The sequence below is a fragment of the Pinus tabuliformis genome, chromosome Q (genome assembly GCF_031772625.1).
Source record: "Pinus tabuliformis cultivar Carrire ecotype Pingquan chromosome Q, CPIR1, whole genome shotgun sequence".
Lineage (NCBI taxonomy): Eukaryota > Viridiplantae > Streptophyta > Pinopsida > Pinales > Pinaceae > Pinus > Pinus tabuliformis.
The window spans coordinates 35,012,465-35,040,368 of record NC_142296.1 but is presented as its reverse complement, the minus strand read 5'-3'; the positions used below and the strand labels follow the sequence as shown (position 1 = coordinate 35,040,368).

General features: G+C 40.7%; 1 protein-coding gene across 2 annotated transcripts in view; it reads right to left on the bottom strand.

The window, feature by feature from the left end:
- LOC149218148 (uncharacterized) overlaps positions 1-27,904 on the bottom strand; it is a 185,332-nt gene that overhangs the window by 131,948 nt on the left and 25,480 nt on the right. For both annotated transcript variants that reach the window (XM_089383827.1, XM_089383828.1), the window contains exon 3: positions 15,027-15,087. In XM_089383827.1, coding sequence (XP_089239953.1) covers positions 15,027-15,087 — 61 coding nt within the window. The remainder of the gene's footprint in view (positions 1-15,026; positions 15,088-27,904) is intronic.

Here is a 27,904-nt window from a genome sequence, read left to right as displayed (position 1 = left end):
CAAGATCATCACTGTATAGCACCGAGACATTGAGAGGATGTCACTATGATATCACATAAATCTTGCCAAGCTTCTCTGTTTCAATCCGAAATATGACTTTGCAATTACACTGAAACAGAGAAAGACCCTTCTTGTACTTATACCGAACTATGATTACTGTAGTCTTCACCAAATTTACTCCTTGTTGTACCGAGACAGAGTTTCACCTTTGTCACTGTAATCTGAACTTGTTCTTCTTCTTTGTCACTATGATGTATCAATCTGAACTTAGAAAAGGATCTAAACTTCTGTTCACTGAAATGAGCCTCTAAACTTCTGTTGACTGAAATGAGCCTTCTTCATCTCTTCGTTGTCCCTTTCATCTGAACCTGTCTTTGTGCTACCCTTCCGAAAAACTCAAAGGCATGTGACCGAAATTTTGTCCCTATGGAATAGGTTGAGGTTCCTATTTATAGTGATATGTCTCTCATATTAAGCTGACATGAAATTATGAATAGGTGTGTCTTCAAACTATGAGCCGACATGACTTTGTTACTCCTTTTTTAAGCCGACATGAAGAGGAGGACTTGTGCTTATTGTTGGAGGGCTATTTGACAATATTATTGACTCATACACATTTGACACATGCCCAAGAAGGGCTCTTCATACATGACATTGACTCTTTGACTTTTAATGAAAAATCTTAAGGCTCTCAATGGGAGCCATCTAAAATAAAATCACTTGCTCATGAAACCCATGAAGCAAGTCATACAATAATAATTTTATTTTCTTCATTACATCAATTACAAAGGTCACAATTACATGTCATTATGAAGACCGAACCTAGTTACACTTTTCAACAAGGTGCACTAACCAAGGCTGAAAATCCGCAATGGTATGTTATTGGAATGTAGTGGAACAGACTTCGGATTTGAGGTAAGTTGGTTGCTTTTCAAGTTGTTTGGTTGCTAGGGATGGTAGGCTGTTTCATGTGTTGAATAGTAGTTAGAAGATCAGCCAAAGTACAATAACTGTGGAGGGTTGTTAGTGGTTGTTTGGAAGCCTCAAGTGCAGTCTCTCATGAAGGACAATAAGGGTTGTTAATGGGCACATGGTTTCGAGCTCTAAGGGTGACTTTTTAAGGAAGAATGGCCAACCAAGAGGGCTAGTTGTTGAGCCCTAGTTCATTGAGTTGCAGAGGTCATCTTCAGTGATAAGAGGACAGCCTCCAAAGCCCTAAGGTCTGTCATATTTGGCGCAGCAATGCGGCATAAGTGGGCAACAATGTGAAGACCCTATGTGTTGGACTCTTTGAAGGAAGAAAGAGCAGCTAGAGGGTAGATTGTTTGGGCAAAAGTTCAATGACCTAAAGGAGTTGTGATCATTCATAGTGGCATATTATTGAGCTGTAGATTGGAAGGCAAAGATCCCGCCAGATGAATTCAAGGTATGTGGATTGAAATGAGTTGTGGAGCGCACTACATCAGCAAGTATGTCAGTGGTATTTTGTTCAGAGTAGACTGGTCATCATAAATTGTTGATACTAAGCCCTAGTTGTTGTCATTTATCGGCACTGATTGTAAGGGCCTTGATCCCTAGTATGGGAGCCCTAAGATTGTTGTATTAAAGTTTGTAATATAACAAAGTTAGCTTAAAAATTATGTCTTGTGTACTACTTGATTCACTGTTGTGTTTATTCCATTGTTCAAAGTAGAAGTGTTGTGGCATTTGAGTGTGTTTGTGATTGTGATCTTAGACTCAAACCAAATTCTTCAGTTCCGTGGAAAAATCTACACACGTGGGTTATCAATCTTTATCACGAAGACCAATTAGGTGAAGAGCATGTGCCCAACTTTCACCATCTTTATTTAAGTTCTAAATAGATGAGTTGGAGGCTTTCTTGCATGAGCACATCAAAACAAGCGATGTTTGTCTCCAACACCTTGTCCTCATATCTGCATCCTCTTTGACATGACATGAACCTTGTGGCCTCCACACCAAAGGGTCTACAAACGAAGTTGGATGATCTCGAAATGTTTTGTGACCTTAGGGAATTGAAGGTAAACCTAAGAAACCTACGTGATGACCTTCAATTGCCCAAAGAATTCCCTTTCAACTTTCCACTTTCACTTCAACAAGGATATTGAGTTTACCACTACATATACATATCCAGGAATTCTATTTTCAGGTCCTAGATTCGAGATGATGGAGGCTCTCTAGCCTCAACTAAGTAAGTGGTATGCATCCCTTGCTCTTATAGAGAGGCAGTGTTTCCAAAAATATTTACAAGATATCTCATCTAAATTGCACCTTATGGACTCCCTCATAAAACCCATATTTTTCCACAAGTCAAAAGTGTGGGGAACAAGCTTACTTGAGTCAAACTAGGCCTGCACTAACAAAATTCAAAGTTTCAAACCCTCTAGCTCCTTTGCATCATCAAATTCAAAAGTACAATTCCACAGCGTATCATCTAGGCAAAATTTGCAACATACCCTTCTAAGTTGGGACTATCTTTAGACTAGTAGAACTACTAGATCGCTTCTAGAGATCTTCTGACTTAGAAATTGGCATAGATTTGTACTCATATCTTGCTTACCAATCATCAAAGGGCATCACCTACTGTACCCCTCCCTAGAGTTCAATGCTAGTATTTGGAGATTTCTTGTTCTTTGGATGTTCGTGACCACCTTTTACCTAATAAATACAAGATGAATGGGATTACCAAGGAGGATAGACAGTATATCTAGCTCACTTGGATCCATCCTTTGTTGAAGAATGTAAATAGTGTCGGTCTTCATAATTGTATTTGTCAAAGGAAATTTTATTATTAAAGAAATTGACTTATTGAAGCATGGGTTTCAAGCTTGGGTCAATGATTTCTAGGTCAAATCCTCCATTGAAGGCTTCTAAGTTTTGTCTTGAGTCATTGTCATTTTTTTAGGACCCTTCCTAGGCTTTTGTCTCATGTAAAAAGAATTATTTTTAGTCAAAATATTCATTTGTCACCTACACACTAAGTCGGCCTAGTCCTCATGAAGTCGACCTAGATTAGGTTGTTCAACCCGACAGAAAGGCTATATAAAGGTAGTTTGATTCATTTGAAGCACACACTCAACTAGTTCGATCTACAAGAGAAAGAAGCAGAAAAGAAGAGTGAAGTTGCGAAGACCTAAATCGAATTCTTGGGCATCTCTCTCTCTCATGTGTGAAGTTTTTGGGCTGAAATTGGGGCTGAAATTTCTGAATCTACTCTAGTCTGAAATTTTGTCATTGGGGGTCCAAAATCTGTGGCTGGAGGCCACAATTCAAGATTGAAGCTACAACTGAAAAGCTGACACTCGGAGACTTTGGCTGAGATCATCTATTGGAAGGAAATGCTGACTTGGTGACTAGAGGAGGTCTTTGTCTAGGTCTAAGTTGTCTAGGTCTAAGAGGTCTTGGATTGTCTCTTCTTGATTTGAATATACTACTGGAAGAGTTGTACTGGGTTTTCCCCTTGGATGGGTTTTTCCCTAGCTAAGTGCCTACATCTTATGTCTCTTGTTCTTGTGGTCTTCACAAACATTTTATTTGGTAATTACTTGATGAAAAATAAACTAATAAAGAAGTAAAAGAAGCCAACATAAATCACAAGTAATTATCAAGAAAGAGCAATCAAACCCTAAGCATTGATTTCTCAACATCCTTGAGGGTTTGAGACCTAAGATGTCCTTTTGTGTAGACCATCTCCGAGAGCTTAGAGACAGCGTTATAATATGCCCCCTTACATACTTCAACATTGAATGCAAAGGATAACAATCCAACTAAGATAGTAACAATATCTTGTATAAATATTCAAGTAGCTTTTACTAGTTTAACTTTTGCTCTTATTTCGTAATCTCAACTCCCTTTATCTCAACGAGACTAAAGAGCACAACCAAGATGAATACAAGGTGGGAGTACAAGCACAACTCCTGGAAATGCAGAAAACAATATATAAAAAGAAACCTACATAATGTCAAAACATAAATCTAAAAGCATGGCAAAATCACAATGTTACAATGCACTAAGTGAGATTGTACAATTCAAGAGCTTATCAAGAGAGAGAGATTGAAAGATGAGGTCAATGATGTCAAGGTCTCTTGAGTTTGATGGCCAAGGGCGAGGGGGGTGAATAGGAACTAGCTTGCTATCTAAATCATCTAGAATGGGTGTCTAGTTGTATGATCTCGAGGGCAATGTTTGAGTGAGGGATACTCTTCAAATCCAAATAGAAAGAAGGGAACTCAGAAAATTCCAGCAAGCTGATTTTTTCATAAACAGCGGTTTTATCTTTACTACAGCAGTGCTATTTTTCAGTTTTAGGACAGCAGGATGTCATTGGGATTGAGGGTGGAGGATAGGTTGGATGGGCATATAAATTACAGCGTTTGGAATGAGAGAATGCAGAGTATTTTTGAGGAGGCAAAAGTCTGGGATATCATGGTGCACACCGCACAGAACCCTGTTGTTGTGCCCACTGATGTTACTCAGTTGGCTGAGTATAAAAAGAAGAACAATAAGGGTAAGAGGCTGATTCTAGACGGAATCAAAGACCATTGCATTCCTCATGTGAGAAGAAAGAGCAATGCCCATGAGATGTGGACAGCATTGTCCAATCTCTACCAGAGTACCAATGAGAACCGGAAGATGGTCCTGAAGGAGAAGCTGAAGAACATTAAGATGGGTAATGATAGTGCAGCTGGATATCTCACAAAGATTACCAATGTGAGAGATGAGTTGGCAGCGATTGGAGAGGCTATTCCATCCACTGAGTTGGTGCGTATTGCAGTGAATGGCCTCCCCCGTTCATGGTTGAACTTTGCTGATGGGGTTTGTGCACGTGAGACCCTTCCCACATGGGAGAGGTTTTGGGGTGATTGTATTCAGACAGAGATCAGGAAAGGACAGCTTGGGGCAGCCAAGCCAGTTGAGCAGGATGAGGACGTAGCACTGGTGGCAGGAGGCAAGAAAGGCAAAGGTAAAGGTAAACAGGGGAACACACAGAAGGACTATTCCAAGGTGAAGTGTTGGAATTGTCAAAAGATGGGACACTATGCAGTTGTGTGTCCGGAGAAGAAGAAGAAGAAGGGGAAGAACCAGGACGTGGCAGCTTCAGCAGAGATTGAGGACTTTGCAGGTCGTTTTGACCGTGAGTTTGCGTTCACTATGTGTGAGTCCTCTAGTGCAGGATCACCTGCCACACAGGTTCAGAGGGAGCATGCTTTTCCCTCGATTAGCGGAGCATCTTCAGGTATCTGGTATGTGGACAGTGGGGCTTCACGTCACATGACAGGAGTCCGTGAGTACTTCTCAGAGCTTTCAGAGAGTGGCACTGATATTGAGGTAGTACTCGGTGATGACAGAGTTGTTAGAGCAGTCGGGGTGGGGACAGTGACATTTCAGAGGGAGTCCAAACCTCCCTTGAAGGTGTCAGAGGTTCTTTATGTGCCAGGGATGAGGAAGAACCTCATATCCGTCTCAGCTTTGGAGGACAGAGGATATGACGTACTGTTCACGGGAGGACAGGTGTTGATGTATCCCAGGGACACTCCAGCTGATTCAGCTAGAGTGATAGGTGTACGCCATGCAAAGGTGTACAAGTTTGCATTCCAACCCCTTTTGGCATTGAGCAGTAGTACCGACAGCAAAGCTAGCAGTTCTGAGCTGTGTGAGATTTGGCACCGCAGGATGGGACATATGTATCATGGAGCCTTGAGGACATTGCGGGAGATCACTACAGGTGTGCCAGATTTCAGTACTGATCACTTTGATACTTGCAGAGGTTGTGCGATGGGCAAGTTTGCCAAATCCCCTTTTCCCAACAGTGACAGCAGAGCGACGGGGATACTTGATTTGATTCATTCCGTTGTGAGCGGTCGGATGTCTCATGTTTCCTTGAGTGGATATGAGTACTATGTTTTATTCATTGATGATCACTCCAGGAGGACCTGGATTTATTTTTTGAAGACCAAGAGTGAGGTCTTCAAGCGGTTTCAGGAGTTCAGAGCTCTTGTGGAGACTCAGACAGGTCGAAAGATCAAGTCCTTAAGGTCGGACAATGGAGGAGAGTACACCCTTGGAGAGTTTGTTGACTATTGTGCGGAGGCAGGCATTAGGAGGGAGTTCAATGTTACTTACAACCCCCAGCAGAACGGGGTTGCGGAGAGGAAGAACAGATCCATCATAGAGGCTGCCAAAGCCATGATACATGATCAGGGGTTGCCATTGTTCTTGTGGGCAGAGGCCTGCAACACAGCTGTTTACTTGCAGAACAGGAGTCCGCATCGTGCTTTGGGGCACATGACTCCGGAGGAGGCTTTCTCTGGGAAGAAGCCTGATATTGGTCATCTTCATATCTTTGGATGCATTACATACTCCTATATACCCAAAGAGAAGAGGACCAAACTAGAGCCCACCGCACAGAAGGGTATCTTTGTGGGCTACAGTGAGACCTCAAAGGCCTTTCGGATTTACATTCCTGCACAGAGGAGAGTTGTTGTCAGACGGGATGTGAAGTTCGAGGAGGACAGGGCCTTTAGGAGGTCACGGGAGTTAGAGTATCCGGATCAGCCAGACCCTCAGCAGCAGTTGAGTCAGTCGCAGGGATCCAGTGGGCAGGGATCAGGAGGATCCGGAGGTACATCTATGAGGATGTCAGGTCCATCAGTGAGCAGTGGCTCATCGAGCCAGAGGGGTGGTGCTCCGGGCAGCATGCAGAGCAGTTCACAGAGCAGTTCACTAGGGAGTCCACTGATGGACAGTTCACACGGTACCTCAGCTTCTACAGGTTCAGGTGCAGGCAGGAGGACAGCAGACAGACAGTCAGGAGTTCAGGCTACTGATGGTGATGAGGAGGAGGAGTTTCATTCTCCTATGGGAGAAGCATGCTCAGGGAAGAGGAAGCCCAAGTGGCTTCAGGACACCTTGAGAGATGCCACATCTGTTGCTGAGCCGAAGAGGCCGGTCAGAGAGAGTAGACCACCTGAGAGGTTTTGTAGCTATATGGCGATGGTTACCAGCATCCTTGACTCTGAGCCTTCTAGCTATGAGGAGGCAGCTAGCCAGCAGGTCTGGAGAGAGGCCATGCAGGAGGAGTATTCTTCTATCATGAAGAATGATGTTTGGGAGGTGGTGCCGAGGCCTGAGGGCAAATCCGTGGTTACTTCCAGATGGCTTTACAAGGTAAAGCATGCTGCAGATGGCAGCATTGAGAAATTCAAAGCGAGGTTTGTGGCTAGAGGGTTCTCCCAGGTAGAGGGAGTTGATTATGAGGAGACCTTCGCTCCCGTGGCTCGATATACTTCGATCCGCTCCATTATATCGATAGCAGCAGAGATGGGTTGGAAGATCCACCAGATGGATGTGAAGACCGCATTTCTCAATGGCTTCATACAGGAGGAGGTGTACATTGAGCAGCCACAGGGCTTTGAGGTGCATGGGAAGGAGTCCCATGTGTGCAGATTGAAGAAGGCCCTTTATGGCCTGAAGCAAGCTCCCAGAGCTTGGTACTCCAGGATAGATGCATACTTGCAGGGGATGGGTTTCACAAAGAGTGAGGCAGATCCGAACCTTTACTTTATTGTGATTGGTGAGGAGCCTCTCATTCTGGTGTTGTATGTGGATGACTTGATCATTACAGGTGCAGAGAGACTCATAGAGCACTGCAAGAGAGATCTTGCGGCGGAGTTTGAGATGAAGGACATCGGCTTGATGCATTACTTTTTGGGTTTGGAGGTGTGGCAGGAGGAGGGGCATTTCTTCCTGGGGCAGGGGAAGTATATTGTGGACATCCTTAGCAGATTCCACATGGAGGATTGTAGACCCATGTCGACACCGATGATCACCAACTGGAAGAAGCTTCATGCTTCGGATTCCGAGTTGGTGGATCCCACATTGTACAGGCAGCTGATTGGTTCCTTGATGTATTTGGTCAACACTAGACCAGATATCTGTTTTGCAGTCAACACGATGAGTCAGTTTATGTGTGAGCCTAGGAAGGTTCACTGGGTGGCTGCAAAACACATTTTGCGGTACTTGCAGGGGACAGTGGATTATGGTCTGGACTACAAGCAGGGAGATGGAGTGAGATTGGCAGGATACACTGATTCTGATTGGGCAGGTTGTGCTTCTGATAGGAAGAGCACTTCAGGGTGTTGTTTTGGGTTGGGTTCAGCAGTAGTGTCATGGTTCAGCCGGAAGCAGCAGTCAGTAGCACTGAGTTCAGCGGAAGCAGAGTATATGGCAGCCAGTCTAGCTAGTTGTGAGGCCATCTGGCTTCGCAAGATGTTGTTTGGCTTATTTGGTCAGCCGTTGAGACCTTCAGTGATTTACTGTGATAATCAGAGTTGCATTAAACTCACGGAGAATCCAGTATTTCATGACAGGTCAAAGCATATCGGAATCAGATATCATTTCATCAGAGACTATGTTCAGAAGGGAGCTGTGAAGCTTGAGTATATTTCCACTGATGAGCAGGTTGCAGATATCCTTACCAAAGCCTTACCACGGGGCAAGCATGTCTACTTCAGAGACAATATGGGTGTGGTGAGGAACACCTTCCTCGGTAAGAGGGAGTGTTGAAATTTGGTACCGGAGGACAGGTGGTTCCCTTAGGCTTTGATCTTTGGCCTAGGGAAAAGTGTCCAAAAGAATTTAATTTTTCTCCTAAAGTGACTTTATAATTTTATAAAGTTAAATCTAATTTAAAAGTGACTTTAAGTGATAAAGTTATTAAGTCTAATTTTAAAGTGACTTTTATAAAGTCAATGAAAAATTAGAAAGGAAAAGTGACTTTGGAAATAAATGACTAAGTGGGTCTTTATTAAAGTGGGGTGAATTAAAAAATAGAAAGTGAGATTTAAATGAGCATTTAATCTCAACCATTGATCTAAATCTATTTCAGCCATTGGATTTAGAGATCACCCAAAAGTCACTTGGATCACCCAAAAGTCACTTGGAGTTATATTAAAGGAGGAAAAGGAGGAAAAGGTTATTCATTCTTTCATGAGCAGATTGGCAGAAGGAGAGCAAGAGAGCAAGAGAGATTTCTGAGCAGGAAGGAGAAGGAGACAACAGCTTGGCACACATTCCAAGGCAGCAGTTGAGCAGATTGGTACAGCTGATTCAGCACATAGTGAAAGGCAGATTTTTGCACAAAAATCGAGGAGCAGTTTGCTGATTTTTCTGCACACAAAACGGAGGCCGTACAGCATTTATTGCTGTCCTGTTTGCTGTAATTTCCAGAGTGCTGTGAGGCACGGGAAAGGAGATAAGTTGTAAATTTGCTTGCTGATTTTTTGCTGAATAATTCTCGCTGTAAAAAGACAATTTTCAGAAATAAAGAAGAGCTCTCAAACTAGTTTTCCCCAAGAGTTGTAGGGGGTTTTTCCAGGGTCAAGTTGACCAAAAATATCAGTGTTTTAATGTGTTTTAATGGCTGTTTTTAATTGCTGATTTTTATTTCTGCAATTTCCAGCATTCTGAAAAATTTCCAGAATTTGTGTTTTCAGCCATATTTATTTTTTTCAGTCTGTTAAATGTATGGTTATGGGAATGGGCATTTAACTACATGGGAGAAATAAGGAGAAACTGAAAACCGGGGTGGGAAATGAGAAATTTTTACAAAGAACAGATACATCATAGGGGCTGCCAAAGCCATGTTACATGATCAGGGGTTGCCATTGTTCTTGTGGGCAGAGGCCTGCAACACAGCTGTTTACTTGCAGAACAGGAGTCCGCATCGTTCCTTGGGGCACATGACTCCGGAGGAGGCTTTCTCTGGGAAGAAGCCTGATATTGGTCATCTTCATATCTTTGGATGCATTACATACTCCTATATACCCAAGGAGAAGAGGACCAAACTAGAGCCCACCGCAGAGAAGGGTATCTTTGTGGGCTACAGTGAGACCTCAAAGGCCTTTCGGATTTACATCCCTGCACAGAGGAGAGTTGTTGTCAGACGGGATGTGAAGTTCGAGGAGGACAGGGCCTTTGGAAGGTCACAGGAGTTAGAGTAACTGGATCAGCCAGACCCTCAGCAGCAGTTGAGTCAGTCGCAAGGATCCAGTGGGCAGGGATCAGAAGGATCAGGAGGTACATCTATGAGGATGTCAGGTCCGTCAGTGAGCAGTGGCTCATCGAGCCAGAGGGGTGGTGCTCCGGGCAGCATGCAGAGCAGTTCACAGAGCAGTTCACTAGGGAGTCCACTGATGGACAGTTCACACGGTACCTCAGCTTCTACAGGTTCAGGTGCAAGCAGGAGGACAGCAGACAGACAGTTAGGAGTTCAGGCTACTGATGGTGATGAGGAGGAGGAGTTTCATTCTCCTATGGGAGAAGCATGCTCAGGGAAGAGGAAGCCCAAGTGGCTTCAGGACACCTTGAGAGATGCCACATCTGTCGCTGAGCCGAAGAGGCCGGTCAGAGAGAGTAGACCACCTGAGAGGTTTTGTAGCTATATGGCGATGGTTACCAGCATCCTTGACTCTGAGCCTTCTAGCTATGAGGAGGCAGCTAGCCAGCGGGTCTGGAGAGAGGCCATGCAGGAGGAGTATTCTTCTATCATGAAGAATGATGTTTGGGAGGTGGTGCCGAGGCCTGAGGGCAAATCCGTGGTTACTTCCAGATGGCTTTACAAGGTAAAGCATGTTGCAGATGGCAGCATTGAGAAATTCAAAGCGAGGTTTGTGGCTAGAGGGTTCTCCCAGGTAGAGGGAGTTGATTATGGGGAGACCTTCGCTCCCGTGGCTCGATATACTTCGATCCGCTCCATTATATCGATAGCAACAGAGATGGGTTGGAAGATCCACCAGATGGATGTGAAGACCGCATTTCTCAATGGCTTCATACAGGAGGAGGTGTACATTGAGTAGCCACAGGGCTTTGAGGTGCATGGGAAGGAGTCCCATGTGTGCAGATTGAAGAAGGTCCTTTATGGCTTGAAGCAAGCTCCCAGAGCTTGGTACTCCAGGATAGATGCATACTTGCAGGGGATGGGTTTCACAAAGAGTGAGGCAGATCCGAACCTTTACTTTATTGTGATTGGTGAGGAGCCTCTCATTTTGGTGCTGTATGTGGATGACTTGATCATTACAGGTGCAGAGAGACTCATAGAGCACTGCAAGAGAGATCTTGCGGCGGAGTTTGAGATGAAGGACATCGGCTTGATGCATTACTTTTTGGGTTTGGAGGTGTGGCAGGAGGAGGGGCATTTCTTCCTGGGGCAGGGGAAGTATATTGTGGACATCCTTAGCAGATTCCACATGGAGGATTGTAGACCCATGTCGACACCGATGATCACCAACTGGAAGAAGCTTCATGCTTCGGATTCCGAGTTGGTGGATCCCACATTGTACAGGCAGCTGATTGGTTCCTTGATGTATTTGGTCAACACTAGACCAGATATCTGTTTTGCAGTCAACACGATGAGTCAGTTTATGTGTGAGCCTAAGAAGGTTCACTGGGTGGCTGCAAAACACATTTTGCGGTACTTGCAGGGGATAGTGGATTATGGTCTGGACTACAGGCAGGGAGATGGAGTGAGATTGGCAGGATACACTGATTCTGATTGGGCAGGTTGTGCTTCTGATAGGAAGAGCACTTCAGGGTGTTGTTTTGGGTTGGGTTCAGCAGTAGTGTCATGGTTCAGCCGAAAGCAGCAGTCAGTAGCACTGAGTTCAGCGGAAGCAGAGTATATGGCAGCCAGTCTAGCTAGTTGTGAGGCTATCTGGCTTCGCAAGATGTTGTTTGGCTTATTTGGTCAGCGGTTGAGACCTTCAGTGATTTAATGTGATAATCAGAGTTGCATTAAACTCACGGAGAATCCAGTATTTCATGACAGGTCAAAGCATATCGGAATCAGATATCATTTCATCAGAGACTATGTTCAGAAGGGAACTGTGAAGCTTGAGTATATTTCCACTGATGAGCAGGTTGCAGATATCCTTACCAAAGCCTTACCACGGGGCAAGCATGTCTACCTCAGAGACAAGATGGGTGTGGTGAGGAACACCTTCCTCAGTAAGAGGGAGTGTTGAAATTTGGTACCGGAGGACAGGTGGTTCCCTTAGGCTTTGATCTTTGGCCTAGGGAAAAGTGTCCAAAAGAATTTAATTTTTCTCCTAAAGTGACTTTATAATTTTATAAAGTTAAATCTAATTTAAAAGTGACTTTAAGTGATAAAGTTACTAAGTCTAATTTTAAAGTAAATGAAAAATTAGAAAGGAAAAGTGACTTTGGAAATAAATGACTAAGTGGGTCTTTATTAAAGTGGGGTGAATTAAAAAAATAGAAAGTGACATTTAAATGAGCATTTAATCTCAACCATTGATCTAAATCTATTTCAGCCATTGGATTTAGAGATCACCCAAAAGTCACTTGGATCACCCAAAAGTCACTTGGAGTTATATTAAAGGAGGAAAAGGTCATTCATTCTTTCATGAGCAGATTGGGAGAAGGAGAGCAAGAGAGATTTCTGAGCAGGGAGGAGAAGGAGACAGCAGCATGGCACACATTCCAAGGCAGCAGTTGAGCAGATTTGTACAGCTGATTCAGCACATAGTGAAAGGCAAATTTTTGCACAAAAATCGAGGAGCAGTTTGCTGATTTTTCTGCACACAAAACGGAGTCCGTACAGCATTTATTGCTGTCCTGTTTGCTGTAATTTCCAGATTGCTGTGAGGCACGGGAAAGGAGATAAGTTGTAAATTTGCCTGCTGATTTTTTGCTGAATAATTCTCACTGTAAAAAGACAATTTTCAGAAATAAAGAAGAGCTCTCAAACTGGTTTTCCCCAAGAGTTGTAGGGGGTTTTTCCAGGGTAAAGTTGACCAAAATATCAACGTTTTAATGTGTTTTAATGGCTGTTTTTGATTGCTGATTTTTAATTCTGCAATTTCCAGCATTCTGAAAAATTTCCAGAATTTGTGTTTTCAGCAATATTTATTTTTTTCAGTCTATTAAATGTATGGTTATGGGAATGGGCATTTAACTACATGGGAGAAATAAGGAGAAACTGAAAACCGGGGTGGGAAAACAGAAATTTCTACACTAGCAACATTGGCAACAACTAGTTGAGCATGATTCATAATTAAATCATGACCTAGCTCTAATTAATTAAACTTATGACACATTAGTAAAGGAGTTACATAACATAACGTGTACAAAGGCATTACATCATGAAATAGTTATTTATGCACTAAGTCATCGCACCATGAAATGATTATCCAAATATGTTTTATTTGTTTCATATGTGGCATGAATCATTGTCTATGCATATATGTGGTTATTAACTTATTTGATGATAATTACGCCCCTTTTTCAGAATGAATTAACAATAATAAGGCTTCATTGCAATGTTCCACCAAGTTTCCAAGAGGAGGGGTGGGGGGCGAGGGAATGAGGAGACGCACAGGGGGGTGTGTTGGAGCACCCCCAAATTTTCGGGATATTCATGGGAGCCGGGTTTATGTCGAGGGAAGACTAGAATAGTAAATTGAAATTACTCAGACTCGAAATAGTAAAAAGTGATAGTCAAAGACTCTTATCTAAAGTCATCAATATCTAAGATCAAGACTCAAAAGTTAAAACTGAGAATGAACAATGGACAATAAACCAATGTTATCACAACTGGACTGGTTATCGAACTAGTGGACCCCATTACTAGGAACTGGAGAAAATTGGACAAAAAACCATCCAACCAAAAAATACATAAATATTCGAATTTTGAAAAAAAAATGCATGAATATTCATGCACATCCATATGAATCCAACTCATTATACACAAATGTAAAGTTTCTCATATTTATAGAAAGTAAGGGTGCATACAACCAAAATAGCAATGAATGCAATCCATCTTTGCACCAAAAATACATTAATAAAGAGGCTCTAGATGGCCTGTATAGTCCACAAAAATCATGCTACCATATCATCAAAACCATTGCCTATATTAGGATTCTCAACGTCAATATCACCCTCTCAGCATTAACATAAGATAGAAAAAGCCTTAATATATCAAATTGAGATTTTTTTGACTGATAGGTACAATTTTACTAGGGTCATCACACGGGAGTTCAACAATCAATACCACCAACACCGAGGCACATAGAGAACATGATGCTCTTGATTAAATGCTAGTTCCATACCCTCATACATGATAGAATCCAATGGAAATGTTGCAATGTAATCCTAAATCTTGAAAACTGTTAGGTATACTAGATTTTGAGTGGGATTTAAAATTCTACTTTCTGCATATGAAATCCAATGAGGTTGGAACCTCTCAAACATCTTGAATTTAACATTACCATTATAATTAGTAGGGTCCTAGGGTTGAATATTAGGCTTTCCCACTCATAATTTTTGTTTTCAGGCAAAATTCAAAGGGGACATCCAGACCTTTCTGAGGGGGGGGCATCCACAAGCAACCCTCTTGGGGAAACATGTCCCTCACATAGGGGAAACATTTCGCCCTGCGTCTCCCCAATTTTCCCCAAAAGTGGGGCATGGGGAAACGTTTCCCCATGCATCCCCCCACCATCTCAAGAGCATAGGAAAAAAGGCTAATGATGCATTCACAAGAGCATATGAAAAAGGGCTAATGATGCATTGATAGGCTTCTGAGAATTCCAGATGATTAAGCCAACCACTTCAGATCCATTCTCATTGTTTTCTGCCCCATTCAATGGCATCAGTTTTGAATGGATATGACCAGGTGAAGTAATAAGCAGTTTTGGCAAGTTGTTGCCCTTAAATCCTGGTGCCTATAGTTTATGGGAGAGGGTGTAGCCCCACAATGTATGTTTCTAATAGCACTTTCAACAAAGAAAGGAGAAATTTTAGCAGACTAATGCCTACCCTCTGAATCCCTTCCAAAAATTACAATTAGCTTGATAAAATTTATAAATCCATAAAAAGCACAGGCATCTAATAACAGAAATTAAATGAAATTTAATAATAAAAACTAATTCAAAGAGCTTCCTCTTCAACTATGACATGGAACAAAAAACCTGAAGGAGGGAAAAGCTTACCTTCTTGTCCATATTGACTGATGGAAGTGCTACCCCTAAGGCATCTGCTTCTTCTTCCATTCTGCCCAATCAAGTTTCAGTATTTGGACTGAGTAGAATATAGAACAGTGGAAAATTTTGAGAAATGCAACCCAACTGCAATAAAACACTATAGCTGTCCTGAATGTCATCATTATCTAATGTGAATTAATACTTTTAACCAAAATCTAACAGTTCTTAGGACATGAATATCCAACACACCCTGTTCATATCACAATCCATCATTACTTTATCATTCTCTAAAAGGAAACAAAGGAAAATGAACTGGAGATGAGGGCATTTCATGTATCAAATCATGTATGGGAACTGCTGCAACAATCTATTGCACTTCTCTTACAAAAATTAATAATAGAGAAGTAGACAAAGATGTCCAGGTCCATGCTGTTATTTTTGTAAATTTCCAGTGATTTAATGAAATGCACTTTTCTTATGCATGCAAATATACCTGATCCATGCACTATCCTAAAACTTTAACTCAATGTTCTTTACCAGCCATACTAAACACTAATCATCTTTAACGACATCCAGACATGTGCCCCCTAATATTTGCTCACAAAATAAAGTCGGTTCTAGAAAAAGTCCAGCACCAACTGTACAACAACAAGAGTTGATGAGTTTAGGGTTGCAGAATGCACTCTTACATCATTGCGTTATACAATTAACTTTAGTTACAAGTGCCTGTAAATATGAAATCATCCGTTTTGACTGTATGTATAATAGACACAGAATCAATTGTCCAAACCCTATGCAAGGATATCCAAATTTCAGATCAACTCCACTGAGAAGCACTTGTGTTCACAGGTTCTGTTAGTGTTTGTAGCTCGGACAGGTATTTCCATGAGGGTGTCTACTTATGGAAATAGTCACTAAAAGTATCCAATGCTTTTTCATAGGTTCATTTTATTAATTAATTAATAAAGTGAACCTTTTTTATTAAAGTGATTCTTAATTAATAATTAAAAGAGAACCATTGATCTCACAGTTAGATCTCAAACATTGATAATTAGGTTTTTCGCTCGTGTCAAAGTTATAAAAGGAGGAGAGGGAAATGAAAAATACACAGAGCATTCATTTCACAAGTCACGTGAGTGAAGGAGAAAACCAGAGATCTGATTTAAGCAATTGGCGAAGATTTCACCAAGGAGAAGGCAGTCAGTCTTCAACAAGAACAGCAAGGCAGTCAGCAGCAAGGAAAAGATCAGCCATACAGCCCAGCAGAGTAGGCCGCACCGCTCTGTATAGACTCCATACAATCGTACAAATTTAGTACAGCCATATAGACTTAAGGTCAGGCTACCTCGATTTCCATGCAAATCATAATTTTCAAGTTTGATGTTCATTTGATTAAATTTCTCAAAGCCATTTTTCCCTGTATGAGAGCTCTTGTAAGTTATGAAGATAATTTTGAATGATGAATTGGTCTAGAAGGGCAGAAATATTTCTGCACTTTGCGATTTCGTTTCTCGTTTTACGCTGTATACAAAAGTTAATATTACCAGCAAGTAATTAAATCTGAATAGCTGGTTTCAGGATATTTTAACATGTTATTGTATCGGAGCTCCAGCTCTGACAGAAAAGCAGATCTATAATTTTCAGGTTACTTCAGTGAGCTTGAGAGATAAAGCTCAAGACAGCCATGTCAGTGACCAGAGTAAAAGTTGAAGATCGACCTGAAGGAGTTTTGAATTTCTTGCCATGGAAGGCAAGAATCTCAATGATCTTGTAGGAGCAAGACTTGTGGGAAGACGTGTCCAACCCTCCCCCAGCCCCAATGCATGCCTTAGGGAGCACACTGACACCAGCTGTAGTAGACTCTACAGTACAGGCAGCATGGGATAAAGACATAAACGCACAGAGGGTGATCCTTGAAGCTATGAAGGATCATCTGATTCTGCATGTTGCAGAAAAGACCAGGTCTAAGGAGATGTTTGATTCCTTAGTATCACTTTTTCAAACTGATAACATGAGTCAGAAAATAATTATCAAAAGTAAGGTCACATAGAATGAACTCCTACAACAATGTAACCAACTACCTTATGAGGATCACATAGATCCGTCACCAGCTTGCAACTATTGGAGAAGCTATATTGGATGCAGAGCTAGTGAACGTTGCTTTGAATGGGATCACCAAGACATGGGAACCATTCATCGTGGGCATCTGTGCTAGGGAGCATCTTCCCAATTGGGAGAGACTTTGGAATGACTGCATCCAAGAGGAGACTCGTAAGGAGTCTAGGACCAGCAAACAGGGAGGAGGAGCAACATATGAAAACTTAGCCCTGGTCAGCCAGACGAAGAAGACCAAAGGGAAAGTTTCCATCAAGAAGGGTGACAATCAAGGAGAGGGACAACAATCTGGGCAGAAGAGAGATATGAGTAAGATCAATTGCTATAATTGCCATAAGAATGGGCATTTTTCTTCTCAATGTCCACAAAGGAAGAAGGGAAAAGGGGAAGTCGTAGCCAGGTGCAGCGACGGCAAAGACAAAGTTGAGTGCATTTTTGCTCATCTCTTGCCTTTCTACCAACACCATTGCTAGAAGTGCTTGGTACTTGGACAGTGGTAGCTCCCGCCACATTACAAAGCTTAGAGAGCTATTCAGTAGTTTTACAGAGGACGACTCAGGGATCGATATTGAGCTTGGCAATGATGCCAAGTATGCAGTGAAGGGGCATGGGACAGCTCAGTTCCAACTTGAGTCCAGAGGGTCCTTTGATGCACAAGGGGTACTCTATGTACCTAGCCTAAAGAAAAACCTTTTGTCCATCTCAATCATGGGGGACAAAGATTATGAGTGTTGATTTGGGGTAGCATCGGATGTGCTCTAAGCTGAGTTACCGGATCCGGCACAGCCAGGTGGAGAATCGCCGGATCCACGGATCTGAACCGGATCCGGATCCGGATACTCCAAAATACGGTAAAAAATACGTATTTTTAATAAAGCGGATTTTTGAAACGGCTGGACTTTAGCGGATACGGATCCCGCCGGTGGCCGCCGGAAGCGGTAATAGGTGGACGAAAACTTAAAAGTCAAAAAGCAGATATTTGTTTAGGTTTTTGTGGTCCCCCACCCGCATATTGTTTAACCTGTCTTTTGTCCGATTCACTGTTTCTTTTGTCGCCATTCCTGCACAAAGTGATTCGTTCCGACCGCCGGCCCCTCCTGCACAGTAATTTTTGGATGCGTTCCGACCTCCGGCCCCACTGCACGCAGTGTTATCACAGTTCCCGGCGCCGGTTCCCCTGCACGCGGTTCAGACTGTTCACGGGTTTAAGCAGACTGTTCACGGCGGCAGACTGTTCACGGGTTTAAGCAGCGTTAACAGGTATTATTCACGGTTATTATTGTTAATGTTTATTGTTAATATAATACGTAACAGGTATACCGTATTATTCACGGTTATTATTAATGTTTATTCGTTATATATATATGTTATATCAATATGTTCGTATATTCGTATATTCACGGTATATATATTCACGGTATATATATATGTTATTTATATTCACGGTATATTAATATATATGTTATATTCACGGTATATATATCAATATATGTTAACAGTTAATAGTTATATTCACGGTATATATATATTCGTTATATATATATATGTTATATGTTTGTTGTTCGTTATTATTTAATATTTATGTTTATTATATATATATATGTTATATGTTTATTATATAATATATAATATATATATATGTTATTATATTTACAGACCGTTTATAAAGTTTAATGTTTAATATATTAAATAATTAACGTTTAATAACAGTTATAATATATATTAAATTTTAATATAACAGTTATATGATTTGTTAATTTATTTAATATTTATATTTATATTTATATGTTATATTAATATAACATAATAATAACAGTTATATTAAAATTTAATATTTAATATATGTTATTTAAATTTTTTAAATGTATTTAAATTTTAAATTTAATTTTTTTTAATGTATTTACAATTTAATTTTTAATTGTTTATAGATAATATTAATATATTATAATTTGATTTTTAACTGCAGTTGCAAGTAACTCTATACCATTATCATAATGGAACCATCACAACATGAGCATGGTGAAGGGGAAATCATCAAAACAGATCCAAAATCTCCTCTGTGGCAGTATGTGGAGATTATTGGAAAAAATCCCGGAGGTGGTTCATTTAAATGGAAGTGCAATGAATGCCAAGATATAAAAAATGGCTCATATACTAGAGTGAAGGCCCATCTCACCGGTCAAACTAACACAGGGGTGCAAGTATGCACCGGGCCAAAAGATGCAAATGGCAAACCTGGCCAAGGTTTGAGTCCTGGAAAAATGAAATTCTATGCATCTTTGCAAGAAGCTGCTGATAGGAAACTTGCTAAGGGAAAACACCCTGTGCAAAGTTCTACAACTAGGGCTCCATTGCCATCTAGGCCTGCTGCTACATCTAATAAAAGGGCCACTCTAGGCCCTCTTGAAGCGTGTTTCAATAATCAAGGTAGAGACATCGCTGATGAACATGTAGCTCGTTGCATCTATGCAAATGGGCTAGCATTCAATTTGGTGCGTTCCCCTTACTGGCATCAAATGATTAAGGCAGTTAATGAAGCGCCAAAGGGGTACAAAAGCCCTGGATATGAAAAGGTCCGCACTACCTTGTTGGCATCAGAAAGGCAATCCGTGGATAGACAGCTACAGGCAATCCGGGATACATGGGCAGAAACAGGGGTGTCCATCATTTCTGATGGATGGAGAGACCAAAGAAACCGCCCATTAATTAATGTTGTTGCAGTATGCCCCCAAGGGGCAATGTTTTTGAAGGCTGTTGATTGCAGTGGAATAGAGAAAGATGCATCTTTCATATCCACAATTCTTATTGATGCAATAGAAAGTGTGGGGCCACATAATGTTGTCCAAGTCATTACGGACAACGCACAGGTTTGTAAAGCTGCAGGTTTGATTGTGGAGGGTCGATATGACCACATCTTTTGGACTCCATGTGCAGTCCATTCATTGAACCTGATGCTTGCCAAGATTGGTGAGATTGAATGGATTAATGAAATATATGTAGCATCAAAAGAAATCCAAATGTTCATAACAAATCATTCAATGTCCCAAGCCATTTATCGGGGTTTTGCAAAGTTGGAGCTACTGAAGGTAATTTTTTTAATCAATACTATTTGTATTAGAAATAATGAAATTCTTATTTTGAATTACAAATTTATATATGTTTCTCATTTGAGATTTGGCCTTTTGAAACTTATAGGTTGCTGAAACTCGTTTTGCCTCCCACACTCTTGTCATAAAGAGACTTGTGGAGGTGAGACAAGCACTACAAGCAATGGTCATTGACCCTCTTTGGGAATCATGGAGGACTTCCACTTCTGATAGAGGGCAAAAAATCAAGTCCATCATTCTTGATGATGCATGGTGGGACAAGGTTCAATATCTTCTACGGTTCACTGAACCAATCTTGACCTTGATCAGGGCATTTGATACAGATACACCTTGCTTGGGGGAAGTTTATGAAAACATTGATAGTATGTTGGAGAGGATAAGGGAAATTATCAGGGCAAGTGAAAATGACCCTCATGAAACATTCTATTATTTAGTGAAGGACATAGTTACAGAAAGGTGGAACAAAATGACCACGCCATTACACCTTCTGGCATATGCATTGCACCCTAAATACTATCATTCTAAAACTTTGTCTTTACCTGGTAGAGCAGCACCAAACAAAGATTCTGAAGTGGTACAAGGATACAAGACAGCCTTGAAGAAAATTTATAGAGATATGGGAGTTGCAATGGAAGTCCGCCAAGAATTTGGAGGGTTTGTACAGTCTACTGGTAGCTTTTCAGATCCAGTAGCTATGGATGATCGAGGACATCTTGATCCTATTACTTGGTGGGGCTTCCATGGTGGGGATAGCATTCATCTGTCTACTCTAGCCACTAGGTTGTTATCACAGGTTGCTAGTTCCTCATCAGCTGAGAGGAATTGGAGTACATATGGCTTCATCCATTCAGTGAAGCGAAACAGGTTGGGAGCGGCAAAGGCTGAGGACCTTGTTTATGTTCATTCCAACCTCCGTCTTCTATCACATGTTGAACCAGAGTATAAAAAAGGTCCAAGCAGGATGTGGGATGTGGAGCCTGAGATCTCTGACTTGAACCTGACATTGAATGCCATGACTCACCTCAACCTACTTGAGGATATTGTTCCACCACCAGTCCAGCCTACTGATGCAACTTCCTACATTCCAGGACCCCCATCATCTATTCATGATGTAGAGTTGCAATATGCAGAAGATATAGATCCATTTGAGGATATGTAAATGTATTTACTATTATCATTCATGATATTATGAATCATGATCCTTGGACCTTTTTGTTACTTTGTATGAGGGACGATGCACCATTTCAATGTTTTAACTTTTAATCTTCATATTTATGATTTTATGATTTATCATTCAATGTTCTAAAAATGTTTGATGGTTTCATGGAGTATTTGATTTTTTAGCTTTAAGGTGTTTTTTAAAAGTTTAAATATATATATATATTGATTGTACGTGACGTATCCTTGCCGTATCCGGATCTTAGATTTTCAAAAAACTAGCGGATCCGGATCCGGATCCGTATCCGTATCCGTATCCGTATCCGAATCCTGGTAACTTAGGCTCTAAGCCTCAAATTTTGCAGGGAGGCTTGGGCACATGTATTCCAAAGAACCCAGAAAGCGTTTTGGGAAATTCCACCCAGAAGTGATTATATTAAAATAATTAATATTTTTAATGGGGTTCCTAAGTCTAAACTTAGGAAAATTAAAATATTAATCTAATCAGGGGCGAAACTTCTAGAAAAAGACACAGATCAAGCCAAAACAATCTGAGCCTTTGATTATGATTTAATCTAGGAAGTCTTAATGTTTATAAACCCTAGAAGACTAGAAGTCTTGGATAAGAAAGTCCTAGATTGATGTTTCCACAGAAAGCAGAAACCATAGCTCAAGACTGAAAGGCAAGAAAAGCAACATGTTAATGATAAGGACAACGATGAGCATTTCTAGCTTGATTAGAATGCAATGCTTCCTAAAAGAAGACAGGGATCAAGAGGAAGTTTACAATTCCCTACAATCCTCAAATTAAAAGGACCTCCTAATGAGGGTTGCAGGTACATTGTGAATGTTTCCAAGGCTCTGGCAGCAAATGGAAGCACTGGGAAGAACGCAGCAAAATTTATGTCAAGAGGATTCTCCTAGGGTGGAGCACAAACTCAGCTAGAGAGATTTGTGTTCAAGAGGGAGAAATGGAACAAGACATCTAGAACCATGTTAGATGACTAGAAGAGCTTCCAGCTTAGAGGGAGCAAACAGTCAGGCCAGCAATTTGGGAAGAAAGATGTGTGCGGAAATTGTGCCAAGACCTAAGGGAAGTCAGTGGTGACTTCCAAGTGGATTAACAAGATCTAGCATGCAACAGATGGCAGCGTAGACAAGTACACAGCGAGATTCATGACAACTAGGTTATCCCAGAAAGAGGGATAAGACTATGACAAGATGTTTGCCCCAATAGCCAGGTACACTTATATTAGATCTATCATCACTATTGCTTCTGTTATGGGTTCGAAATTACACCAGATGGATGGAAAGACTGCCTTCTTGAATGGTGTAATTAAAGAAAGAAGTGTACATAGAGCAGCCACAAGGTTTATGATCCATGGGAAGGAGTCCCGAGTTTATAAATGGAAGAAAGATTTGTACAGGCTTAAGCAGGCACCCAAAGCATGGAATGCCAAAATAGACATTTTTTGATAAGCTTGGTGTTTACCAAGAGTGATGCAAATCCCAACCTTTACTACAAGGTTGAAGATGGTCGCCCCTTGATATTGGTACAGTATGTAGATGACCTGGTTTTTTACAGGGGATGAGAAGCTCATAGATGAGTGCAAGAGGGAGCTCACTTCTGAGTTCGAAATAAAGGATTTGGTTTTAATGCACTATTTCTTGGAATTGGAAATGTGGTAGAGACCAGATTAGATCTTCATTAGCGAAGGGAAGTGTACAGTTGAGATCTTGCAAAGATTTTGGATGATGGACTGCAAATCCATGGCCACACCAATGTTTATGAATCTAAAGTTCTTGAGTGATTCTTCTTCAGATTTGGTTGATCCCACAATGTAAAAACAGTGGATCGGATCCTTCATGTACCTGGTTTAAACCAAGCCAGATATATGCTTTGTTGTGAACATTGAGTCATTAGATGGTTGATCCTAGACTTTGGTAGCAGCAAAGCATGTAATGAGGTACCTGCATGGTATGGTTGGATATGGACTCAAACATGTCTCGGACGGTGAAGTAAAGCTGTAAGGTTATACAGACTCTGACTGGTTGGGAAGTGCAGTAGACAGGAAAAGAACATCAGGATGTTGCTTCAGTTTAGGATCAAGTATGATTTCGTGGTTTAACAGAAAATAGTTGTCAATGGCACTTAGTACAGTAAAGGCAGAATATATAGCAGCTAGTGATGCAAGTTGTGAAGCAGTGTAGCTCCGGAAATTGCTTGCAAGGTTATTTGATCTAGAGTTAGAGCCAACTTTGATATACTGTGATAATCTAAGTTGTGTAAATTGACTTAGGGAGTAATGACTAACCTAGAACAAGTCTTGCCTACGCCGTGTGAAGTGGCTCGGTGTGATTGGGACTAACTAGGACAGGAGAAACATCTTAGATACTTGCAATGTAGTCTTGAGACTATGGTGGTAGTCCTACCCATACTAGGTAAAGTGGTTGGGTGTAATTGGGACTACTAGGGGAGAACATCATTTATACTACTAGGAGAGGAGAAACACCATAGATACTAGCAACATAGTCTTGAGACTAATGGTGGTAGTCGTACCCATACTAGGTAAAGTGGTTGGTGTGATGGGACTACTAGGGGAGAACATCATTTATATATTATTTGCATATATGTATATAATATATGCATAAATACAATATATATTTGTATTTTTTATATATAATTAATATATAAATATAAATACATATATGTGTATAATTAAATACATACAATATATATTTATAGAATATAATATATAAATATAAATACAATAATTAATTAATAAATAATAAAAAGGAAAAGACATGATTTTTTAATGAAAAGACACCCCAACTATGTATATATATAAATATCTCATATATCATATATCAATCTAATAATGTTACTCAATCGTAAAAACGAAAAATTATGGTTGAAAATTTTCCGAGTGTGTAATTATTGATTATAAGGCAATAATTACCAAGATCTAAAAACAAGAAAGAATTCAACAAGAAATGCCTCTCTCAATAAATAATTAACAAGTGTTGTTTATTACATTTAATATCACAACCAAACTAAGCCACATGAAACATGGAAACTTGTACAATTTTTCGAAACGAGGACACCTGGAAACGTAGCCCCCCAAAATGGGTACATCAGGGAAACGTGGTATATTAAAAATACAAAATATAGATATGTAGTATTTTTTTTAAATAACACATTATTGTAATATATCAAGGAAATTTTTTGCCCTAGAGTTCAACACAAATTCTTGTTCCAAAATAAATACTTTAATTTCTTTCAATAACAATGTTGTGTTGAATACTATATAGTTCCAACAATATGATTCAATAATCCGTTAACCAATGGAATTCCAACACAATTCACAAACCCTAATAAATTTAGGAATGTATCAGTGCCCTAATAGAATTTCAAATTCACAACATTCAAACCCTACTTATCTTTGTCTACTTAAGTACACGAGCTAGCCTCAGCCTTGTTACCCACCACCTATGGGTAGTATATATAGGAGAAAAAATTTCTCCTAGATGGTCCTCAGTCGGCAGCCACAAGATAGCTCGATGTGCCATTATCTCTGCCACTTGAGCCAGCCATGTGGTCCCTCGCCCACTTGTTATGATTGTATGTTTGAAGGTGTGCCTCCCAAACCCAAAGGTATGGTTTTTCATTGGTATAGTTGAGTAATTTTCCTTACTTGTCATGGGCACTTTTGTGCATAGATTGGTGAGGGGATTCGCCGAAAAGAGAGGGCTAAGTATGTATTCTTGTTTCTATTCCGCAATTCGGTGGCTAACCTTGTATCCTAGTCTTGAGGGATCTCCTTTACTAGTCACTAGCTTTAGGGTTGGCACTACTTGGGAAATCCCAACTTTGGCTACATGGTCCTACTCCCCGAAACCACATACATCATCCCATTCCACTCATTTTAGCCCCATTCATCTCTTTTCCCATCTGGGTCCACATAGGGGGTTAGCCTCCCCCTCCCCTTGTCCACACCTTGGGTAAGGCCAAGCACGATGCCCCAGAGGTTGATGCAGCTAAAAAGAAAAGAATTAGCATAAATTGGCCACTCTCAACAAGAAATGTACCACAAAATGCAAAAGATAGTCAAGACATACAAATTTAGCATGTGGGCAAAATCCAAACATGAGCTCTACCCCTTATCCATGGCCATCACCCTAGTTCCTATGGGCCTTATATGAGCCCCCTCTGCTTGACTTGTTAATGATTCTTGAACCAGAGTCTTCTTCAATAATGTATGCCACAACAATAATAGAAACCCTCGCTGCCTCCATATGGTCGACCTATTCCAGAACTAGGAATTAAAACAGAGATTTGTTGCCCTTCCAAATCAATGTTCCTGTCCCAAGGAAGGATCAAGAATCACAGAATTTTGCTGCTTCTCCAGAAAGTTTTCTTGTGCCAATATAGAGAGAAAAGATAGAATGGTATCAACTAGAGTGGAATCTTCCACCACCGAAATTGACAAGAAGAAAGGGGTCTTAAAACCCTCAGAGCTAATGCTCAACAAACAAATGAATTGATCCACAATGATGATGATCTAAACGAGTTCATCCCTCTTGTATTTATAGATTTTCTAGAAGGGTTTCTCCTCTTAATTGATTGAGTAAAATGCACTCCAAACCCGAACTTTGGGTTTCATTGGCCAACTGCCCCAAAAACTTACCCAAACCTAGGTATTTTTGGGGTTTTCCCCTTTATTGAGGACTATAGCCGACGAGGATTGGCAGGCTACTTCAACCATCATTAGCCCTTAATTTGACGATGACATTACAATCCACCTGCCCAAAATTGCTTACCCTCAAGCCGTTGCAGATTCAGGTGCTGCAAAATTCGTTCTCCTTCCTAAGTGGCGTCCCTTTGGTAGATTCTTTCATCTGATAAGGTATTCTAGAATTACTAGTCCCCTTAACTTCCTTTCTCACACAACCATGATTGTCTCTGAAATCAGCTCTATTTGTCCTCCTTCGTCTGATGGTGGCAATTCAATAGAGGTGGTGGCTGTTATCCCACAACCTTCTTGAGGAATGATACATGGAATCATTATGCAATTTGTTGTAATTTGGCAACTCTAACTCATATGCCACTTCACCAACCCTTCAGAGAATTTTGTAGGGTCCATAAAACCTAGGTTGCAATTTTTCGGCGCCACTTTTCTTGTGTGTGGATTGTCTATAGGGTTGCAATCTCATGATAACATAGTCTCCTACCTCAAAGTAGTGTTCTATTTGATGTTGGTCTATTTACAACTTTTGTCGATTTTAAGTAGCGTGCATGTTTTACTTGAGTACCATGAGGATATCTTGACTCTCTTGTATCCAATCTTTACCAATGGGTGCCTTATTGTCTCCAAAAATCCTATCGATAAAAGAGGGTGCATCATATCCATATAAGGCTCTCAAGGGTGTCATCCCAATGGATCAATGGTAGATGGTATTGTAGCAATGTTCCCCATGGTACGACCATTTGATCCATGTTTTTGGTTGGCCCATCACATAATTGCATAAGTACCCTTCAATCCATTTATTCACAATTTCCACCTAACCATCTATTTGTGGGTGGCAACTAGTGCCAAGGGTTAATTTTGTTTCCACTAGTATAAAGACCTCTTGCCAAAATGCACCCATCAACCTATTTTCCCAATTGCTAACTATATTCTTTGGTAGTCCATGGAGTCTAAACACTTCTTTGAAGAACATTTATGTTAATTGTTTGGTTAAATAGTTAGCTAAGATCGCAAAAAAGTGTGCAAATTTTGTCAAATTGTTTACTACAGCGTAGATACTGTCTTTCCCTTGCGCTTTGGGTAATCCTGTGATGAAGTCCATTGAAATGCTCTCCCATTTTTGTTCGGGAATTGGTAGAGGATGGAGAAGACCTGCAGGATGTGTGTGCTCGACCCTATTCTGTTGGCATGTCATGCATTCCTTGACGAATTTCATCATATCTACCTTGAGACCTTTCCATGAATATCATTCCCTAATCTGTCAGTAGGTTTTGAAGAACCCCTGATGTCCAGCTGATGGATTGTCATGTGTAACCTTCAAAATATTCTCCTTGAGTGAAAATTCAAGAACCAAATATATCTTGTCTTTACAGTAAATAATATCATTGTCTATTTTGTACCTGTCATCCTGAATGATTATGTCGATCAATGCACATGCACACTAGTTCTTAGCATATTCTGTTGACAGATGAGTCCTCAAATATTCTGCAAGTTTCATGAGGGAACATGCTTTCGATTTCCTGGAAAGTGCATCAATGTTGTCTTTCGTTCATGTCTTTTGCTCCAAGAAATGATGCAAGCTATTATGGTTTGTCCTGACTACAAACATGTTTCCCACCAAATATTGTTTGAATTTTGCCAAAGCGTGCATGATAGCCAGCATCTCTTTATCGTATATGGAGTAAAGTTTCTCTGCATCCTGGAGCTTCTGACTTTCAAATGCAATCCAGTAGCCCTTTTGCATTAAGACATCTCCTAT